Source organism: Diabrotica virgifera, chromosome 8 (assembly GCF_917563875.1).
Source record: "Diabrotica virgifera virgifera chromosome 8, PGI_DIABVI_V3a".
NCBI classification, from domain to species: domain Eukaryota; kingdom Metazoa; phylum Arthropoda; class Insecta; order Coleoptera; family Chrysomelidae; genus Diabrotica; species Diabrotica virgifera.
Window position 1 is genome coordinate 14,344,588 of NC_065450.1, and position 19,625 is coordinate 14,364,212.

At 33.7% G+C, this 19,625-nt stretch overlaps 1 protein-coding gene across 3 annotated transcripts in view; it reads right to left on the reverse strand.

Moving 5' to 3' along the window:
* LOC114334753 (ubiquilin-1-like) overlaps window positions 1-19,625 on the reverse strand; it is a 259,274-nt gene that overhangs the window by 236,417 nt on the left and 3,232 nt on the right. Inside the window, exon 2 of one of the 3 annotated variants that reach the window (XM_028284841.2) lies at window positions 1,019-1,969. The exons of the other annotated variants lie outside the window; for them this stretch is intronic. Within the exon in view, the coding sequence (XP_028140642.2) occupies window positions 1,019-1,902 (884 nt within the window). The 5' untranslated portion in view covers window positions 1,903-1,969. The remainder of the gene's footprint in view (window positions 1-1,018; window positions 1,970-19,625) is intronic. 3 annotated transcript variants of the gene reach the window in all.

Below are 19,625 nucleotides of genomic sequence, written 5' to 3' on the forward strand. Positions count from 1 at the left end.
GAATGGTTCATCAATGTGAAGATTGGAAATCATTAATAGGTAGACCAATGAGACCGCAGCCTGGAAATATAATGACGGATTGAGATGACTAGAAGCGTTTTCAATAAGATAATATAGTATTGTGCAATGGAAAACTGGGAGGAAAAATTAGAAACAGAGTATTAAGATACTACATATTCTCCACCTTTTATATGGAGTTGAAACCTGGACAAAGATTACAAAAAAAAAAGAAATACTCAACACTATCAAGGAAAGAAAAATGAGCTTATTCAGTCACATACTAAGAAATGAAAAATATAAGCTGATGCGATTGAATACAAGGGAAAGTGGAAGGAAAACAAGGACAGGGAAGACGGCGCACGTCATGGTTGAAATATTTAAAGCAGTGGACTGGAAAAAACCATAACTCTTCAGAACTGCTGAAACTTCAATGGGCCGTGCAGAATAAAATGGGCCGTGCAGAATAAAATGGGCCGTGATAATCCCCAATATCCTAAAATGATAAGGAACACGAAGAAGAAGAAATTTATTCACTTACTTTCTTAGTTCCCCCCAATTTGAACTTTTTAGATATAAAGAGCTAAAGAGAATAAACAAATGACAGCAAATACAAAAACGCCTTTACTTCTCATCTATTTTAAGCGTATGAAAATATTTACACAAGAAGTTTTAAAACTAAACTTGCAGGAATGTAACGCAATTGGTATCTATTTCAATGGATGAACACTATTGTAATACTAATCTGAAGAAAAACTGATGTTTACAAACTAAACATTTAATTGAATAAGATGTTACAAAGTAGTAGAAACTTTACTGGAAGAGAAATCAGAATTCGAAAAAGAAATAAAAATGCAAATCATGTAAAATTGCATGAGCATTGACTTACTTTTATTTATAACTTTATACTGGCTCAAGAAAAAAGGTGGTCTGAGAAACACACAGTACATTGAGATACTCAACACATTCAGAAAAATCGGTAGCAAACAGATATTACGTAAATGTATTCTATCTAACATACCTTTGCACCAGATTTTGCATCTGGGGATTTCTCATCAAAAGATTTCGCATAACTTCCGGATTACTCATCAACTGGGTTACCATGGGGTTGTCTAGAAGATTTCTTAACATGTTAGGGTTGGAAAGCAATTCACTCTGCATCTGATTCTGCAGCTCCATGAATGTAGGGGAACTCAATCCTAACTGGTTAAGTCCAGCCAAACCTCCTAATGATCCCAGTTGAAATGGAGTAGCTCCTATGTCAGCTGGTCGTCTATTAGCTTGTTCAGATAATCTGGGTGCAGCACGTATGACCAAATGAATCGTCAAGCCGTCTTTTATGTTGTGTTGTAGTAGATGATCCTCATCCTGCATTATTTTTCCAGCGAAAATTAGACATAATTGATCTGGTTCAGCATTGAACTTAGGAGCTATCACAGCTTTTAAATCCTTAACTCCAGCATTCTCCTCTACTTCAAACGTTTCTCTTTCTTGTGGAGTTTTTATGTGAATACTTATCATTTTTGCAGGAGGCTTTTCTGGAACTACTTCTTCTGGAGGTTTTTCTTGTACGATCTCTTCAGGTGCAACAGCTACCTGCTCAGTTTCACTTATTGGCACTTCCGGTACTATCTGTTGTTCAACTGGAGGCTGTTCTGGTTGAACAGATTGTTCCTGTACAGGAAGTTGAACAGGAAGTTCCGAAGGAAGCTGAACAGGAAGTTCTGAAGAAAGTTCTGGCACCAGTTCCAAGTTTTTAATGACAGCTTCCGAGTCTGTTGGTGGTGGTGGAAGTGGTAGTTCAGGAGATGGTTCTTCGACTTCCATGTGCATTGGAGGGACTTGGGGTGTGTTTAGAGAAACGTCAGGTATAGTTTCGGAATTATTGGGCATGTCGTCCGCCATTGTGACAATCAAATAAAAATTTTAGTCTACTTTAAATTCTGCTCTGTCACTGTCATCCACAATGTCCCTGAAAAGGGCAGATTAGTGAATTATTATGATTGAATTTGAATAAAAATATTTTACAATTTATATATAAACAATTAAACATCAGTGTCAAAGAGAATGACAGTGTCAATTATCGAATTTAGAGTAGCTAAAAATAATTTAAAAATTGTCCCAGTGTCAGTCATAATGTGATACTTTTGAGACGTAATCAGTCATATTTTCGAAATTTTAATTATAAAAAAACAGAATTTGCTATGTATTTTTACCTTTGTTTCATTTAATTCTTTACGAAGTATGCTTCTTTATTTATATTGTAAAAGAAATAAATTTTCACGAAAGTAGTTACGATTAAAAATAACATAATAAATTCATTATAAACCAAAAACAGCCATACAATATTTGAATAGCGCTGTACTACGACGGCCCGTGTGAGATACGGACTATTTCCCCTGCGTCAGACACGGGATAACGCATGAAGTGGTTAAAATATTGAATAATTATTTTTAGAATCAAAGTGCCCACAAAATATTGCTTTTTGTTCTCAATAAAGATATTAATTATGGCGTATTTTAACATTTATTTAGAAGACAAACAATATATGAATATTATTGATTTCTTGATTAAAATATAGATATACTTAAGACTAAGCAGTGTGAAATAAACTGTCCCACCTTCTTGTCTTCGCTAGGTTTAATTGCACTGAAATTTACATAATAATCTACTTCATCGTTTTTTTAAATATGTATTGTTATAATAAAAAAGTTATAACAATTAAACATAAAAAATTTCACTAAAAAGTTGGGATTCGTTTAAAACATATATTTAAACAAAATTAAGCTACAAACTTTGAAAATCTGGCTAATGGAAGTTAGAGAACAACTTTAAACGAACGTTTTAAGCTTTGGTAAATGTTTTTATGTTAATTTTTGACCAAGATATGAAACTTTTAATAACGCGCTCCGAGGAGCACGGTCAGCTTGCAGCTAATGCGGACGCGCGTAATCAGTTTTCAATGTCTCAGCAAAAATGAATAGAGAAACATTTACCAAAGCTTAAATTGTTTTTGAGTTGTTCTTGACTTTCAATAGCCAGATTTTTAAAGTTTATAGCGTAAGTTTGTTTAAATCTCTTATAAACAAAATTCGCAACTTTTTAGTGAAATTTTTAAAATGTTTTGTTGTAACTTTTTAATTAATAAAGATAGTCATTTTGCGAAGTTTTTTAAAAGCTGAAACAATTACCTTTAAGATGAATGGCTTTTGAAAGTTAATCGGACGTATGAAAACTGAGATATACTTGGAAAAGCTCCACTGAATGACTATTTTTCAATTGTTTTTCACGAAATTTGTATACCTTACTCCGATTCTAACAATCGGATCAAAGTTTACCTAACGCCATTTTGTTAATTTTTTCAAAAGGGACAATTTTTATTTTGATATAATTAAATATCCCTGATAGTTTAGAACAACGGTTCTCAATCTGTGGTACATGTATTTCATACCACTACTAATGATGGTACATGTATTATTTGCGGAGGTACACACCGCAAAAACAGCCCACTCTTATAGTAACTTAGATTGCCTAGCTAGATAGGTATTTTAGTTTGGTGGTACCAAAAATAATAAAAAGTATTTTGTGGTAATGAGAGCCACTGGTTTAGGAGATACAATCGTTTAAAAAATTAATGGTTAATAACAAACTATCGTGAAAGGTTTGCAGCCTGATACTCTCGAAAATTCGAAACTACGCACCAAAAAACATAAAAAACGTTAAGGTATCGAGGGGACATAAGTATATATTCAACCCCTTACCTGGCTCGCCTTATTAAAAATAAATAAAATTTACAGATAGGTGAGCGGTTTACCCCTCAAAAGACGGAATATACCGACTAATACATATTTCAAAGGGAACAAACATTTTATATTCGATTCTTTATATTTTCCTATGTATTTTTTTTTCCAAATCGACCGGCAATTGTCATTAACAAATAACTTATACAAAAAAGTATTTTCACCTAATTGCTTCGGAATCAACTTTTTTAGGTGTATCTCATCGAAATAACACTTCTTCTCTGTTAGTAATTCTTCACAAAATGCTTCCTTTTCCAGTTATATGCAATTGTTGATGAAAAAATGCCTTAATTAGTGATTTTTGGGATTTTTTTCTAAAAATATACTGAAGGAATTACAATTCTGCAAAAATCTTAAAATCCTTTAAATCTTTAAAGTACAAATAGGTAAGAATATTTTGACAAGAATCAATGGTTTCTATCTCGCTGAAAACATGGACCCAAATATTTCGAATACCTCTACAGTTGCCGTGTATTAGGTACCTGTCTGTGTACATTAGGTGCGCGGCGCGTAAATCTCAGTTTAAATTCAAAACTACGTGTTTAGCAAAATAGACACCACTTACACTTGTCAAAATATTCTTCCTTGTACTAGAAGGTTTAAAGATTATAAAGTTTTTCGTAAAGTTGAAATTTATTTAGTAGTTTTAAAAAAATCCCAAATCAATCATTAACCCCTTCGGTACGGTGATGCACCAGTGTGCATCATGAATTTTCGTTCGCCATATACGGCGGGCCACCATCTGAATCATATTTCAAGTATTTTTGTTCCGTCCGAATTACCTTCCTTCAAATCCTAAAAGTGGGGAAACCACGCCCAAAAGTGGGTGATGTCCAGAAGATTAGATTTAGTTAATTTGATTGGTGATAAAGTGATAAGGTTGTTTGAATGTTTGACTAATGGGATTGTGTGGGAGAGTTACTGTGCCGCTCTTTACAACTTACCTTACTATCCCTTGCAAGGTAATTCGGATGGAATTTCCCAGATTAGGAGACTGGGGCGATATCAAGCACAAAATAATCTGGGGAATTTCCATCCGAATTATCTTACATATTTATCTTTTTTAATAATTTTTGTTTAAAATGGTATTTTATGGATAAAATTTAATTTAACTCACATACTACCTATGTAGAATAATAAAAACAATAGTTTTATTTCTAAAATTAGTTGCATTAACTTTAATTAGTTGTAGTGTGATACTGTATTTTAACCGAACGCGCGAAGCCGCCCGGTAAGCGCTCGCGAATCCGTATATAGGAGCCGACTTGCCGAATGACGATCCGGCACGAAGGGGCTAAGGCATTAAAAAAAAATTGCAAACAACTCGAAAAGGAAGCATTTTTTGAAAAATTACCAAGAGAGAAAACTTTTATTTCGATGAGATACACCTAAACCAATTCCCGAAGCAATTAGGTAAACTTGCTTTTTTTGTAAAATTATTTGTTGATAACAATTACCCGCACACTTGGAAAAATTAAAAAAAATATATACGTTTCAATCTGGACAAATATATAGAATCGAATAAAAAAAGTTTGGAGCATTATAAATGAAAAAAGAAATTTTATTGGTTGATGCTCTGCTATAGGGGGTAAACCGCTCGCCTATAAAGCGGCGTAATCTAAACGCAATAAATTACCCCCCTCCCTTTCCGCATAAAATCATCATTGAAACATCTCAGCCACACAGCCTTTGAAAAATGCTTTGGTAAAAACCAAATCATGTCCAAATTGCGTGCATCAATATGATAGAATTACTATTTTTAATAAAGGTCTCCTAGCAACTCGTGTTTGCTACAAATATGCTCAGGAAACTACATCAAATATTACAAACGCTTCAATTTGTCCATTACTTGGTGGTTATTTTAATCAATATATTTAGACTTCATTCCGGACATGCGAAGTTTATATACTGGTGTGGTGTGATCAAACATGTAATTTTCGTTGACGGAAATACATTTTTTGCTCATTTATTAATACCTAACGATTTGACCACCGTCTTTAGCTAATCTGTTAACGTCGCGGCAGGTAGTACATGTTTTGCAATTAGGTGTATATTAAAAGCTTGTCATTTTTTTGTTGGTTTTTTTGGTTCCTAAAAATAATGTCATATGTCCCACCCCAATTCCCGGGCAATCCCTGACAGCCTCGATAGTGTCAGTATTGATCTGCTTGGAAAGTAGTCAAGCCCAGGTCTACAGGCATGTAGCCCCTTCTCGAATAGTATAGTCTAAGATCCTAATCTAGGTCAACCTTCACCCATCTGCTTTATTCCGGACGAAATTTTTTTTTATTAAATTTCATACATACCCAAATAATATGACTTGCATGGGTTGCCTATCAAAATTTCAAGCCAATTTTTGTGCATTTTTTTTCAAATTAAATAAGCATACTCAGTAGGTACAATTCATACAATATAAAAATCAAGGAAAATTTTTGAAAAATTAAGTGACAAATTTTTAAAAACACCTCGAAAATCAATGGGTTTTGCGTTGGAGATCAGAACGTATCATTGGATCATGTTAAACAAACAATTTTAAAAATGTTTTATTAGCTTATGAGTTTCTTGAGTTTTTCAGTTTTATCGATTTTTGACTGTTTGGTATCAAACTCAAAACAACGATTTTTGGAAAAAAAAACGGTGAAAATCAAGAATATTTATTATTCATAAAAATAAAAGGCAGATATCGCCTTCTATTTCTATAAATTCCATATACATATTCGAGCATTCAACCTAGTCCTATATTTATTATTGTAAAATAAAAAAAATATCTCGACAGCGTTAGCTCACGAAATTTCTAGTAGACAAGATGAAAACGGCGGGTTCGTTGGGAAAAATATTCCCATGAGATTTTTTTGCATAATTACATTCGTGAGACATCCCAGAATAAGGTTCAAGAAGTCGCCCACGTGAAAAGTGGGCCAAATTTTTTTTAACAATTTTTTTTAATCAAATTGCAAAAATCAATATTTTTGGCCCGGACAATTTTTTTGTAGGTTTTTTGGACCATTCTGGATAAAAAAGGACTCTTATAATTTTTCTCTAAAGTTGATCGTTTTCGAGTTACATATAAGCAATTTAAAATTGAAAAAAAAACGAAAAATGGCGATTTTCAAGGCTTAATAACTCGGTTAAAAGTTATTATTATGAAAGTCAGAAAGTGACTAAATCAAAGTTTAATGCCCCCCCTACAAGATTCCGAAGAAATTTTTGTCATTATTTTATTACTAAGCTGTTATTTTAAAGTAATAATATTGAGCGCCATGCACGTGGTAGCCGGCCGTAAATGATGAGTGCGAGAGAGATGCCACTCGTCGCCTACCACGTGCATGGCGCTCAATATTATTACTTTAAAATAACAGCTTAGTAATAAAAAAAATTTCTTCGGAATCTTGTAGGGGGGCATTAAACTTTGATTTAGTCACTTTCTGACTTTCATAATAATAACTTTTAACCGAGTTATTACTCGATTGTTATAACTCGAAAACGATCAACTTTAAAGAAAAATTATAAGAGACCTTTTTTATCCAGAATTGTCGAAAAAACCCACAAAAAAATTGTCCGGGCCAAAAATTATAATTTTTGCAATTTGATTAAAAAAAAATTAGCCCACTTGTCACGTGAGTGACTTCTTGAACCTTATTCTGGGATGTCTCACGAATGTAATTGTGCAAAAAAATCGCATGGGAATATATTTCCCAACGAACCTGCCGTTTTCGCCTTGTCTATAGGAAATATATACAAAATTCCAGGTGCATCGGTCAAATAGTTTTTGAGTTACAATGTACCGCCGTTGAAAAAAGCAGTTTTGAGAAAAACGCGTCAACTTTTATTTTCAATTTCTTTTTTGTCTGTTAAATCGTAAAGTTATGCACACCGGAATATGTTTTTGAATAGCGGAGTAATTAAGAATGGGAACAGCTGTTGAACGTTTCTCACTAGGCTCAAGCACGCTGGCGCGAACCTGCTGCAGAGCGAATCGAAGATAGGGATATTCAACATGCTGTATTTTCGGTCATTTTACTCCAATGAATTTGAAATATTTAGATTATTTTTGAAATTGTGTGCTTTCATTTAAAATTATATAAAAAAAGGAAAATTCTAAAATTTTCATTTCGTTCTTTTCATTTTCATTATTTCAATAAATATGTTGATTTTCATCACCCCTTTTTAACCAAAATATCGTTGTTTTGACTTTTGAGTGATACCAAAAAGTCAAAAATGGTTAAAACTAAAAAAAATTAGCAGCGCTACTTCGAGAAGCTCATAATTTAATAAAACCTTTTTGAATTGTTTGTTTAACAGGATCTAATTTATGAGTTCTGACGTCCACCGCAAAACCCATTGTTTTTTAAGGTGCTTTTTAAAATTTACCACCGTTGGCTTATTTTTCTATATTTTTCCTTAGGACTGGGATTGCAGTACGGTTAAGATAGGAATGCGCATCCAGTGTTGGTGTGCGACGCTCTTGAGAGAGCAGTCAACAACTGGTGAAGACCGACAACACTGTGCGTTTATTCCCCATTAGAAATGTATTGCCCTATCTTAGCCGTACTGCATTCTCGGTGTGAATTTCTCAATACATAGTACTAGTAGCAAAAATATAGTCCCAAGCTAACTGTCCACTTTGATAAAATCTCGAGACCAATCTAGAGGTGTTCATTTGCGGTCTTGAGATCGGCATGAGAGACTCGCTGGTGACATTAGTCTCAGATACTGATAATTCTATGTCGACTAGAAAGTCAACACACAACCCACTGTGCGTTTTCATCACGCATATACATATTTTCATTCTTCAAAATGGATTCGCGTCAGGCACTAGCTGGATGAGAAAATGGGTGGATCATCGAATTGACTTGGGAGCCGGATTATCTCTCGTAAATGAGCTGTGGTTGAAGCATGGCACTTGCACAGCAATTCAAAAATTTTATTCGAATGTCTGTTGTGCAGTCTGGACTGCTGTTATGATTCAATAAATCACCAAATTGTACACTTCTCCAAGAAATTAACGCACCACATTAAAAATTGGTCACTTTTAATGTCTCAAATTTCCTAAACCTGTTGTTCGATTTAAGTGATTTTTTTAACATGTTATATGCCTCATGGGTCATTCCATATCAACTCAACACACCTAATTTCGACCCCTCTTCAGATTTGGTTATAATTTGGAATACTCATAATAGTGGCTAATAAGGTAACCAAAAATACAAACTTTTAAATTTTTATCTCAAACCGTTTCCGAAATATGGTTATGTAGTTTTCCAAAAAATTCCAAAACACCGCGACCATACTTTTTTGGAATGGTTGAAGAGAAGATGTCCTAATTGAGCTAGAATGCTGGAAGAGCTGTAATTTTGCAGCATCTTTAAAGCTCTTTACAGTGATATAATATACAACATGATGTTATGATAAACAAGTTTTTTTCAAACAAGAAAAATATATTATTTTGATTAAGTTTTTTTCCAAAAAGTACATATGCAATTTAAAATTTTCATAATATTCCTACAAATACATAGTACTGTTGTTAAAAACATACAAATTTTATCATGGTATGTTGATGGGTTCACATAAAAAAAAATTAATTTTAAACACATACAGTATGGTTCAAATGAAAGGAATAAATTCGTTATTTCACAAGCTGCCGACTAAGGAAACTACCGAAACAGGTCAATTTTTATTTTTAAATTGTAATTTTTTGGCATATACCATACTAGTGACGTCATCCGTCTGGGCGTGATGACGTAATCGATGGTTTTTTTTTAAATGAGACTAGCGGTCGTGTGCTAGCTCCAGAGATATGTCAAGAATAGATCTGGCTAGGGATATGCTAAACAATGCATAGGGGTGTAACGTCGATATCAAGTACGGTGGTATAGCTATCTGTGTCTGTCGTGCGGGTGTGAGCGTATCTACCAAGAGGTGGGTGACAGTTACACAGAGGCGGCAGCCATCATATGCTAGAGAGATAAAGCTAAGCGCCAGTAGAGACTAGTAGAGGTAGATAGACCACCGACCCGGACTGCTCCGCGTTACGCTATTTTTCGGAGTTGGCCAAATCTATGTGTATAAGATCTTCGGCTAGCTCATTCGAAAGTTTATTCAATTCTCTATTCAGTAATATAAACATTAATATAATTGTTTATACAGGGTGACAAAAAAAATATTTCAATTAAATTATTTTTATATATTTATAAATCAATTTTAAATTAAATAAATTACATACATTCTTTTTTCTTGTCAAATAATTTAATTAAAATAACTTTTTTTTGCCACCCTGTATAAACAATTATATTAATGTTTATATTACTGAATAGAGAATTGAATAAACTTTCAAATAAGCCAGCACACGACCCCTAGTCTCATTAAAAAAATCATCGATTACGTCATCACGCCCAGATGGATGACGTCACTAGTATGATATATATGCCAAAAAATTACAATTTAAAAATAAAAATTGATTTGTTTCCGTATTTTCCTTAAAGTCGGCAGCTTGTGAAATTACGAATTGATTCCTTTCATTTGTACCATACTATACGTGTGAAATTAATTTTTTTTATGTTGAACCCATCACCATCCCATGATAAAATTTTTATATGTTATTAACAACAGTACTATGTATTTTTGTAGGAATATTATGAAAATTTTAAATTATGTACTTTTTGTAAAAAAACTTACATCAAAATACATTTTTTTTGTTTGAAAAAAACTTGTTTACCATAACAAATCATGTTGTATAATATATCACCGTAAAGAGTTTTAAAAATGCTGCAAAATGACACCTCTCAGAGCATTCTAGCTCAATTAGGACAGCTTCTACAACCATTCCAAAAGGGGATGGTCGCGGTATTTTGGATTTTTTTGAAAAACTTTACATAACCATATTTCGGAAACATCTTGAGATAAAAATTTAAAATTTTGTATTTTACTGCACCTAATCATCCACTATGAGTACTCTAAATTTTAACAAAATCTAAATAGGCCAGGAAAAAAATTAATTCAAAGTGTGTTGATTTGACCTGGAATAGCTCTTATTCTTTAACAATATCACCGTAATAATATTATTGCTACAATAGTAAATTGTCATTGTATATCAGGCGTGCCAAATTGAATTTTCTCAAAGTTCGCATCCCCCTGTGAAATATTCTAGCATTTATAAAATACTGAAATTAAAACCCGTACAGCCTCGTGTTTTCTTAACATTATGTTTTTTTATTCATTCACTTATGTTGGATAATAAAAAAAGTAGGGTACTTTAACAACTAGCCTTTTTCATCAATACAGGGTGTGCTTAAATAACTAGAGGCAAACTTTAAACGGTAATTCTGCATGAAAAAAATAATGACAGTTTGCTTTATAAATGTATGTCCACAAATGCTTCGTTTCCGAGATAGGGGGTGTTGAGATTTTTCTTACAAACTGAGGATGACTTTATTGCTCTAAAACCCGTTGAGATATGCAAATGAAATTTGGTGGGTTGTAAGAGGTAGTTATTGTGCATTTTTTGACATACAATTAAGAATTTTATAATCACCATTGGTGCACATAAGGGTCATATTACCCGTATGCACGCCTATGGTGAATATTAAATTCCTAATTTTATATAAAAAAATAAGCAATAACTACCTCTTTAAACCCACCAAATTTCATTTGTATATCGTAACCGGTTTTAGAGCAATAAATAAATCGTTTGTAGAAAAATTTCAACACCCTGTACCTCGGAAACGAAGCATCTGCAGACATACGTTTATAAAACAAACTATCATTATTTTTTCAGCAGAATTACTCCTTAAAGTTTGCCATACTTATTTAGAAATACCCTGTATTGACGAAAAACAAGGCTAGTTGTTAAAGTACTTGGGTACTTTTTTTATTGCCCACAAAAAACAGAATTTTAAGAAAACATGAGACTATAATAGTTGGGTTTTAATTTCAGTATTTTATAAATGCTAGAATATTCCTAAGTGACTGGTGCACTCAGTATACAATGACAATTTACCTGTCCAGCAACAACATTATTGCAGCAGTATTGTTAAAGAATAAGGCTATAACATATTAAAAAAATCACTTAAATCGGACAATCAAAAATGACCCCTTTTTAAGGTGGTGCATTAATTTCTTGGAGAAGTGTAAATAATAATTGAATCGTTTATTTCAGAAAGGGGTCAAGTGACAAATCTTGACAAAATGAGTGCAAAAAATTAATTTTTTTTTCGTAAACAAATTAACAAGATACATTTTTAAAAAATACAACACTCTTTGACAAATACTCCAGGTTGTTGGGTAGAATTTTTATTTTATATAAAGTGATTGTTGAATGTAAACAGAGTGTAAACTTGATTTTCTCAAAAGTAGATACTTGCGACTTGACTCCTTTCTGAAATAAACGATTCAATTATAAATTTAAATTGTGTTGCTCTCTTTGTATTTCGTTTACATCACAATTATTAAATTTTATTGAAAGCTCATCATACAAACTTTTTTTTTCGTGATTCCTGTATAACTTGTGGTTAACATTTTATAAGATTTTTTTTTTTCGTAAAGAGAAACTAATTGAATTGATTATTGTTTAAAGCGGGTAAGCGCCATTTTCTACTTTTTAAGTTACAGTAAAAAACCCTTTTCTCTTTCTTTATCTGCTTCATTTGGTGTTACAATGCGACAAGCGAGAGCTGGCAGCTGGCCTTCTCGTATTCTGCATTTGTCGCTGTGTATTTTCACTCAAGGTCATGCACCACCTCTGGCTTGTCAGATTGTACAAGGACGCAAGCACTGCACGGTATAGTTTGTACTGCGAAACTGCATTTAACACCAAATGACATGCATATAGAAAGAGACAAGGTTTTTTTTACTATAACCCGAAAAGTTGAACATGGTGCTTACCTCTTTTAACATTAAACGAATTTCATCATTGGTATAATGTCGCCCACTCATTTTGTTGGCAAGTCAATATCTACTTTTTCACTAAACACCAACCTGAGACTAGTCTCAGTTCTTCTGGCATAAACAGAAGACTAGTGATTAGATCTCGAGATCATAAATAAACATGTCCACTTGTGACAAGTGCAGTCTTGGCGACAAGTTACAACTTATATCTGAGGTTTCCCTCAGACCTATATACATTTGTGAGTGCAGTCTAGAGAATGGAGACTGCTCTCGAGACAGAAACTACGGGCAGAGCAATAACAATGGAAATAAACACGGAAAAAAGTAAAATAATGATAATCAACAGCAAAGAAGATAAGGAAGATAATGAAATAAAAATAAAATGTAGAAACTCAGAATTGGAAATAGTTACAACTTACGAATACCTGGGAAGTATAATTACTAACGACGGAAAAACAGACTGGGAAATAACAAGAGAGCAAAGAAATCAAACAATTTATACTATGCATTAGTTCCAATATTATGAAAACGAGAACTTTCAAGAGAGACAAGGATAAAGAATATTGAATGTTAAAGTCATACAATAAAATGTTAAAATTAACGCTTTCCTTTTGTCATCCTAACAAATTTTTGATATTTTTAACATATAATACTGTTTCTTATATGTGCCTCATGAAGTGTTACTGGCCAAACTCGATTTCAGGAAAAACTAGTTTATCATGATATTAATAGGGGCACTTCAGGATAAACTAGTAACTCCTTTATAATATACCCTACAAAACCAAAATAAATAGATACACTGAATAAAATATTTCGTAATTACAAAATAATAATTTTTATTAAAACGATAATGATTCGTCAATATAACTAATGAACAATGGGTAATACAAACAATCATATTATAAAAATAATCAGTATTTTTCATAAAAGCAATAATTATACCGCAACTATAAAAATTATTATTTATTTTTCCATGGAGTGTTTTGGTGACACTTGCATTGCTGAGTATCATTGCCTTTTTGCACTTGCATCTGTTTGTGCAATAGTTTTTGTTCCAGCTGCATTTGACTAAACCTTGTCCGATCCAACTGAATCTCTCGTAGCTGCAACCCTTAGCAATATTTTAGAGATAAAAGACTAAGTTTTCAAGCTAATAGCACATAAAATAATATTAAAAATATTACTCTACATCCCACCAGATTGAAAACAATGGGAACCTACTCTGTTTACACCTCCGAGGCTTCTAAAATTTGCAAGCCATAACGGATGCTGAGACTAAAGAAGATGAGGGAATTTTACAATTTATAATTCACATCCCATCTACTCAGCGTGGTAAAGTTCCAACAAGGAAGTTCTCGAGGTATAATTATTGCTTTTATAAAAAACACTGATTATTTCTGAGATGATTGTATTACCAATTTCCATTAATTTTAAGGACAAGTCATTATCTTTTAATAAAAATAATATTTTCCAATTACAGAGTATTTTATTCAGTCTATTTATTTATTTTGGTTTTGTAGGGTACATTATAAAGGCCTTACTAGTTTATCCTTAAGTGTCCCTATTAATATCAGGATAAACTAGTTTGGCCTTATCAGGATAAACTAGTTTATCCTATCGCGTTCAGGACAAACTAGTTTGGCCTAGGCTACTCTAGTTTGTCCTGAAATCGGGTTTGGCCGGTAACATATCCACTCATGTAACTTTATGAGACATGGTTACCTAAGGGTTAATCGAAAATATATTCCAATTTATTAATATGTTTTTAGTTCTTAATAATTTTGATTGCATTTCAAGTATTAAAAATATAAATCAAGTGAAAAGCAAAACAAAAATGAGCATATTCCTCTTCGGCATACTGCTTTGGCTCCTCGTAATTATGATATGTCTACCCATAAGAAATAAAGAAGCTTGGTGTCGCTATACATCCCGTTTGTTGTCAAGGAAGTGTCCCATGAAAGCACTTTTTGCTTTCAGAATAAAAGAACACCATGCCTCCAGCAAAAAATGGAGATGTTCTGACTAGGTCAAAAATATACCAAGTGTCTGCCAATGTGTTAAAATTAGTATATAAAATTATAACATATTGGAGAAGAAGTAAATACCATGAAAATGGAGTACTACTTCCAATACAGTGGAATCGCGATTATCCAAGCTAATTGGGACCGCGCATACCTCGGAGATCGGGTATTTGCTTAAAATAAGCGAAAAATTCAAAAGTTATGACGTATGTAATTAGTTTATTATGTAACATTGAAGTAAACCTGTATACAGAGTAGGTACATTGTTAAAATATATACATAGATAGGAAAATATTTACATACGTACTGGATCATTTTCATATTTTTTTAAAAAAGTCTGATAGATTTCTGCGTCAACTTCTGACCTCGTTTTGACGCTGTGATGTTGCCCCAACGCTGAAGATGAAGGACATCGGTAGGGGTTGACTCTTCCTGTTGCTCAATGTAGGCGAGGGCAGCTCCAATCGCCTTCATTCCTTCGGAGTGAGATATTTTCTCGATTTTCTCATCTATGTCATCCTCAGTGACATTGTGTGGGTTGATAACCATGTCGGCGATTGCATCATCAGTCAGTTCCATTTACTGATCTTGCATAATCTACTCGTTGACGTCTTCATCATTTATCGACAGTGCCGTTGGTAACTGATTAGCGAGGTCTACTATTTCAGCAAGACAGTGATTATTTTTTCCATCACTTTTTGCTTCAATTTGAAATAGCTTTCACCATGACTTTTGCTAAGTTGATACTCTCACATCATCCCACGCTGAAGCTATCCAGTAAGACACATCCTTAATGGTGATCTTTTTTAAGGGCTGATGTCACCGTCATTCCCTCATCCAATCAGGTCAACAACACTTGGAGAAGCCTTCGACGATAGTTCCGTTTCATAGCCTCTAAAACTCCTGGGTCCAGAGGTTGAATGAGAGATGTGATGTTTGGTGGCGAGAACACAGCTTTAATGTCACCGCTAACCAACGAACTTGCATCTGGATGAGATGGCGCGTTGTCCAAAAGAAGACTTGGTAGATTTTTCTTTTTTAAGTAGGTCTCAACAATGCAAACGAACTGGTCAAAAAAACAATCTTTACAAATTTGGCTTTTTGAAAAATTTTTCAAAAATTTACTACCTCAGTTAATCCAGAGGCTCGGTTAGTCAGGACTCGGATAATCGCGATTCCACTGTATATTAAAGGGGAAATACCTACTAAAAAAAGCACAACTTTTACTCTAACTTACTAACTTGAATGCCTAATCAATTATGACATTCGGTGTACTTGACTCAAGAGTTGAGTAATCGGCCTGTAAGTGGAAACCATTGTTACTCAACTCAATTCAATTCAGTTTATTGATGTCAATATACAAAGTATTTACATAAGTCAAAGTCTGTTAAAATGCATCATTGAAATACATTGGCAAGCTAACACTTAATAATTATCACCTAGTCTAAATACTTAACACAAAGTTAGAATATTAGCATGAAAACACAAGAGCACACAGAACATTTAAGAGAGCTGTAGGACTATCGCAACAGGGTAGCCCCGAGATATTCCTCCTGAGAATAGTAAGCACCCACCAAAAGAAGTTCTTTGATTTTTATTTTGTATGTATCTAAGGGCAGTTCTCGAATTATTAGGGGTAATTTATTAAAGAAGTGTATAGCCAGACATGATGGGCCATCTCTGCACCTCTCCAACCTACGAAACTTTGGGGCAAGGTTCCCTCTAAAGCGTGTGTTAATATTATGAATCTGTTCATGAGTCTGGAATTTATGCATATTGCATTTTACATATATAAGATTATCATATATATACTGGCAAGGTAATGTTAATATTTTCCAATCTATAAAAACTTGTCTGCAATCGGCTCTATATGGCAAGCCTGCGACAATGCGAATGGCCCTTCTCTGCAGTCTGAATACATCCTTCGCTCCTGCACTATGGCCCCATGCGAGAATAGCATGGAGATATGTGAGTGACACAAAGAAAAATATGCCTGCTTTAGTATGGAAGCGGAAACACACGATGAAAGTCCACGAAGCAAAAATGTATTTGATGATAGCTTTGCCACTAAAGAGGTGGTATGAGCATCCCATATCAGACCAAGGTCCAGCAAAACACCAAGAAATTTAGCACAGGATGCATTGTCCAGTTCATCAGAAATATTTCTAGTTGAAAAAAGTAAGGACTGTGTTTTGGTTGTGTTGAGAAACAGCCTATTAGAATGGAACCATTGTTCTGCTTCCGACACTGAACCCCACGAACTCCCCACTGCTGTTACCAAATCCTTACTGCAGGATGAGATTGTTGTGTCATCTGCAAAGAGAGTGAAATGCGCAGTTTGACATGAAAGTGGTAAATCATTGATGTATATCAAGAATAATAAGGGACCCAACACAGAGCCCTGAGGAACTCCTATGCGCAAGCATCCTCTCTCCGATTCAACACCTGCAAATCTCACCCTCTGGCAGCGGTCCGTCAAATAATTTTTTATCAATGATATACTGGAGATTGAGAAGTTATATTTACTCAATTTAGCAGTAAGAATTTCGTGGGACACACAATCGAAGGCTTTACTTAGGTCGCAAAAGTTGGAAGACACATAGTTACCTTGTTCAAAAGCATCTTGGATGTATGTTACAAGATTCAAAATACCCTGAACAGTCTTCAAACCCTTTCTGAAGCCAAACTGAGATTAAACGAAGAGCCCGTTAGACTCAAAGAAACTTGCTATTTTTCCAGCAAGACATTTTTCAAATATCTTCGAGAATATAGGTAACAGAGAGATAGGTCTGTAATTAGACATTTGATCTGTCTCTCCCTTTTTAAAAACCGGAATGACCACCACAGTTTTTAAAACTTCGGAAAAACCCCCTCAGCTATACATAAGTTTATGAGCTTGGTCAGAGGACATATTATTAGATTTTTTATCCCTTTGATTAAGCTGACAGTTAAATTAAATGGGTCCTTACTTTTTTTTATTTTTGAGAGAGTTCACAATATCTCTTACCTCATTAAAAGAGACTGGTTGGAATTCAAACATCTGTTCAGCATAAGGTGGTGCATAGTTGAGTGGGTCATTGTGGGGTGCAGGAGTAGGGCTATGCAGCTGGGAGGCAATGTTTAGAAAATAATGATTAAATTGATCAGGTGTTATATTAGAATTAGTTTCAGTTTTTGTGATGCCTCTATACTCACTAATGATATTCCACATTGTTTTAATCGGGTTATGAGAGTTTGAAATTAGTTGGTCATTGGTAGCTTTCTTTGCTGCTTTTATTGCTGTCCGATATTCATTTTTAATATTTTTTATGTATTCCTGTAGGTAATTTGGTGCATCAAGTTGTTTATTAAGTTCTATAAAAAATTGAATATTATCACTCATTGTTCTCAAGCTATCATTAAACCAACTCACCACACCCGCCTGGGTGTGGGTGTGGTGAGCACTCTTGGGTCATCAGCACTCAACATTCAATGTGTTAACAGAGAACAATAACCACAGAGAAACGACACGACCGTACTTAAAACGTGTACCGTTTTTGAAGACGCATGCGCGAACCTGGTTGCTTTAAGTGTTCCCAACACATGCTAATTCCAGCTAATTCTGTCACTCTGGTTGTTTTACGATAGTCCGTAGGCGTGTATGGTAAATACTTGACTTAACAAGTTTGTTTGAGCATTTATATAATAATTATAATAGTTAAAATGTCTGGTTACTCGTGTGTGGTTCACGGATGTTCCTTTGCGACAGGAATAGGAATAAGTTTATTTAGATTTCCTAAGAATAATAACAGGTAATTGTTATTGCTTTGTAATTTTTACATATTAGTTATTAGGTATCTAATAGTCTTAATTTGACTTGATTAAATATTATTGATAATAAATCATGAAGAAAGTGATTCATTTCCTTGTATACATTACCCCTACGTAATGCATAAAAAAACTAAACTTCGCTATGCCAAGCAAGGGATACCTATTTCAAAATAAAAATAATAAATTTGGTGTCAGTGCATGTATTTCATAACAGACGCAAGTCTCCGAAGGGCCAACCAGGTCAAAACAGATGTTGTCCGGGTGGCATCGCATTCGTATCGCAAGATATCCTATTTTTACGAAATAAAAATATATAAAGAGTTCTATACACGACAATTTCTGATTTACACGACACAAACAAAATCAAAATACTATTCAAACTAAAAATTGTTGGAGACATAATTGGGGCGGTAATTGGGAAAATCTTGCCAATGATTCTTAAAACCTCGATCAATATAAAATATTTACCACGATCAAATGCCTTTTAGAAGTCAATAAAAATAAAAATACAGTAGATGGGGTATACCAGTATGCCAACGAAAATATGTAATCCACTATTCTGTTGGCAGCTATTTTGGATTTTCTATAATGAACTTTTTTCTACTAGTCAAGCCCCTTCATTTGATATCTATATTGAAGTAGTTGTGAAATTAAATAATATGTAACCCACCATTTTTTGGCGGCCATTTTGGATTTTCTATAATGAACTCTTTATTAATAGTCAAGCCCTTTCATTTGATATCCATGTTGAAGTAGTTATGAAAAAATATGTAATCCGCCATTTTATAGCGGTGGACATCTTGGATTTACAATGATATATAGTGTACGTAATGTTACAAATCGGTGTAATTGTAACGATTCGTATAATACTTTTTTGATTATTTTTTAGATTGTTGCATATTTATATTTATAGAAATATACTCTTACAGTACTTCTTGGGTTTTTATTCGTTGGCTCCGATATTCGACTTTAAAGGAAAACTGTACTTTTGATAGGTTTCCAAGACAAGAACAATATTGACATTCGATTTCAACAAAAAGTTTCTTGTTATCAATAACGAACATTTTGTCACCCAAAGAGAATTGGAACTTTCAGAGTTTGTGACATTTCCGTAGCC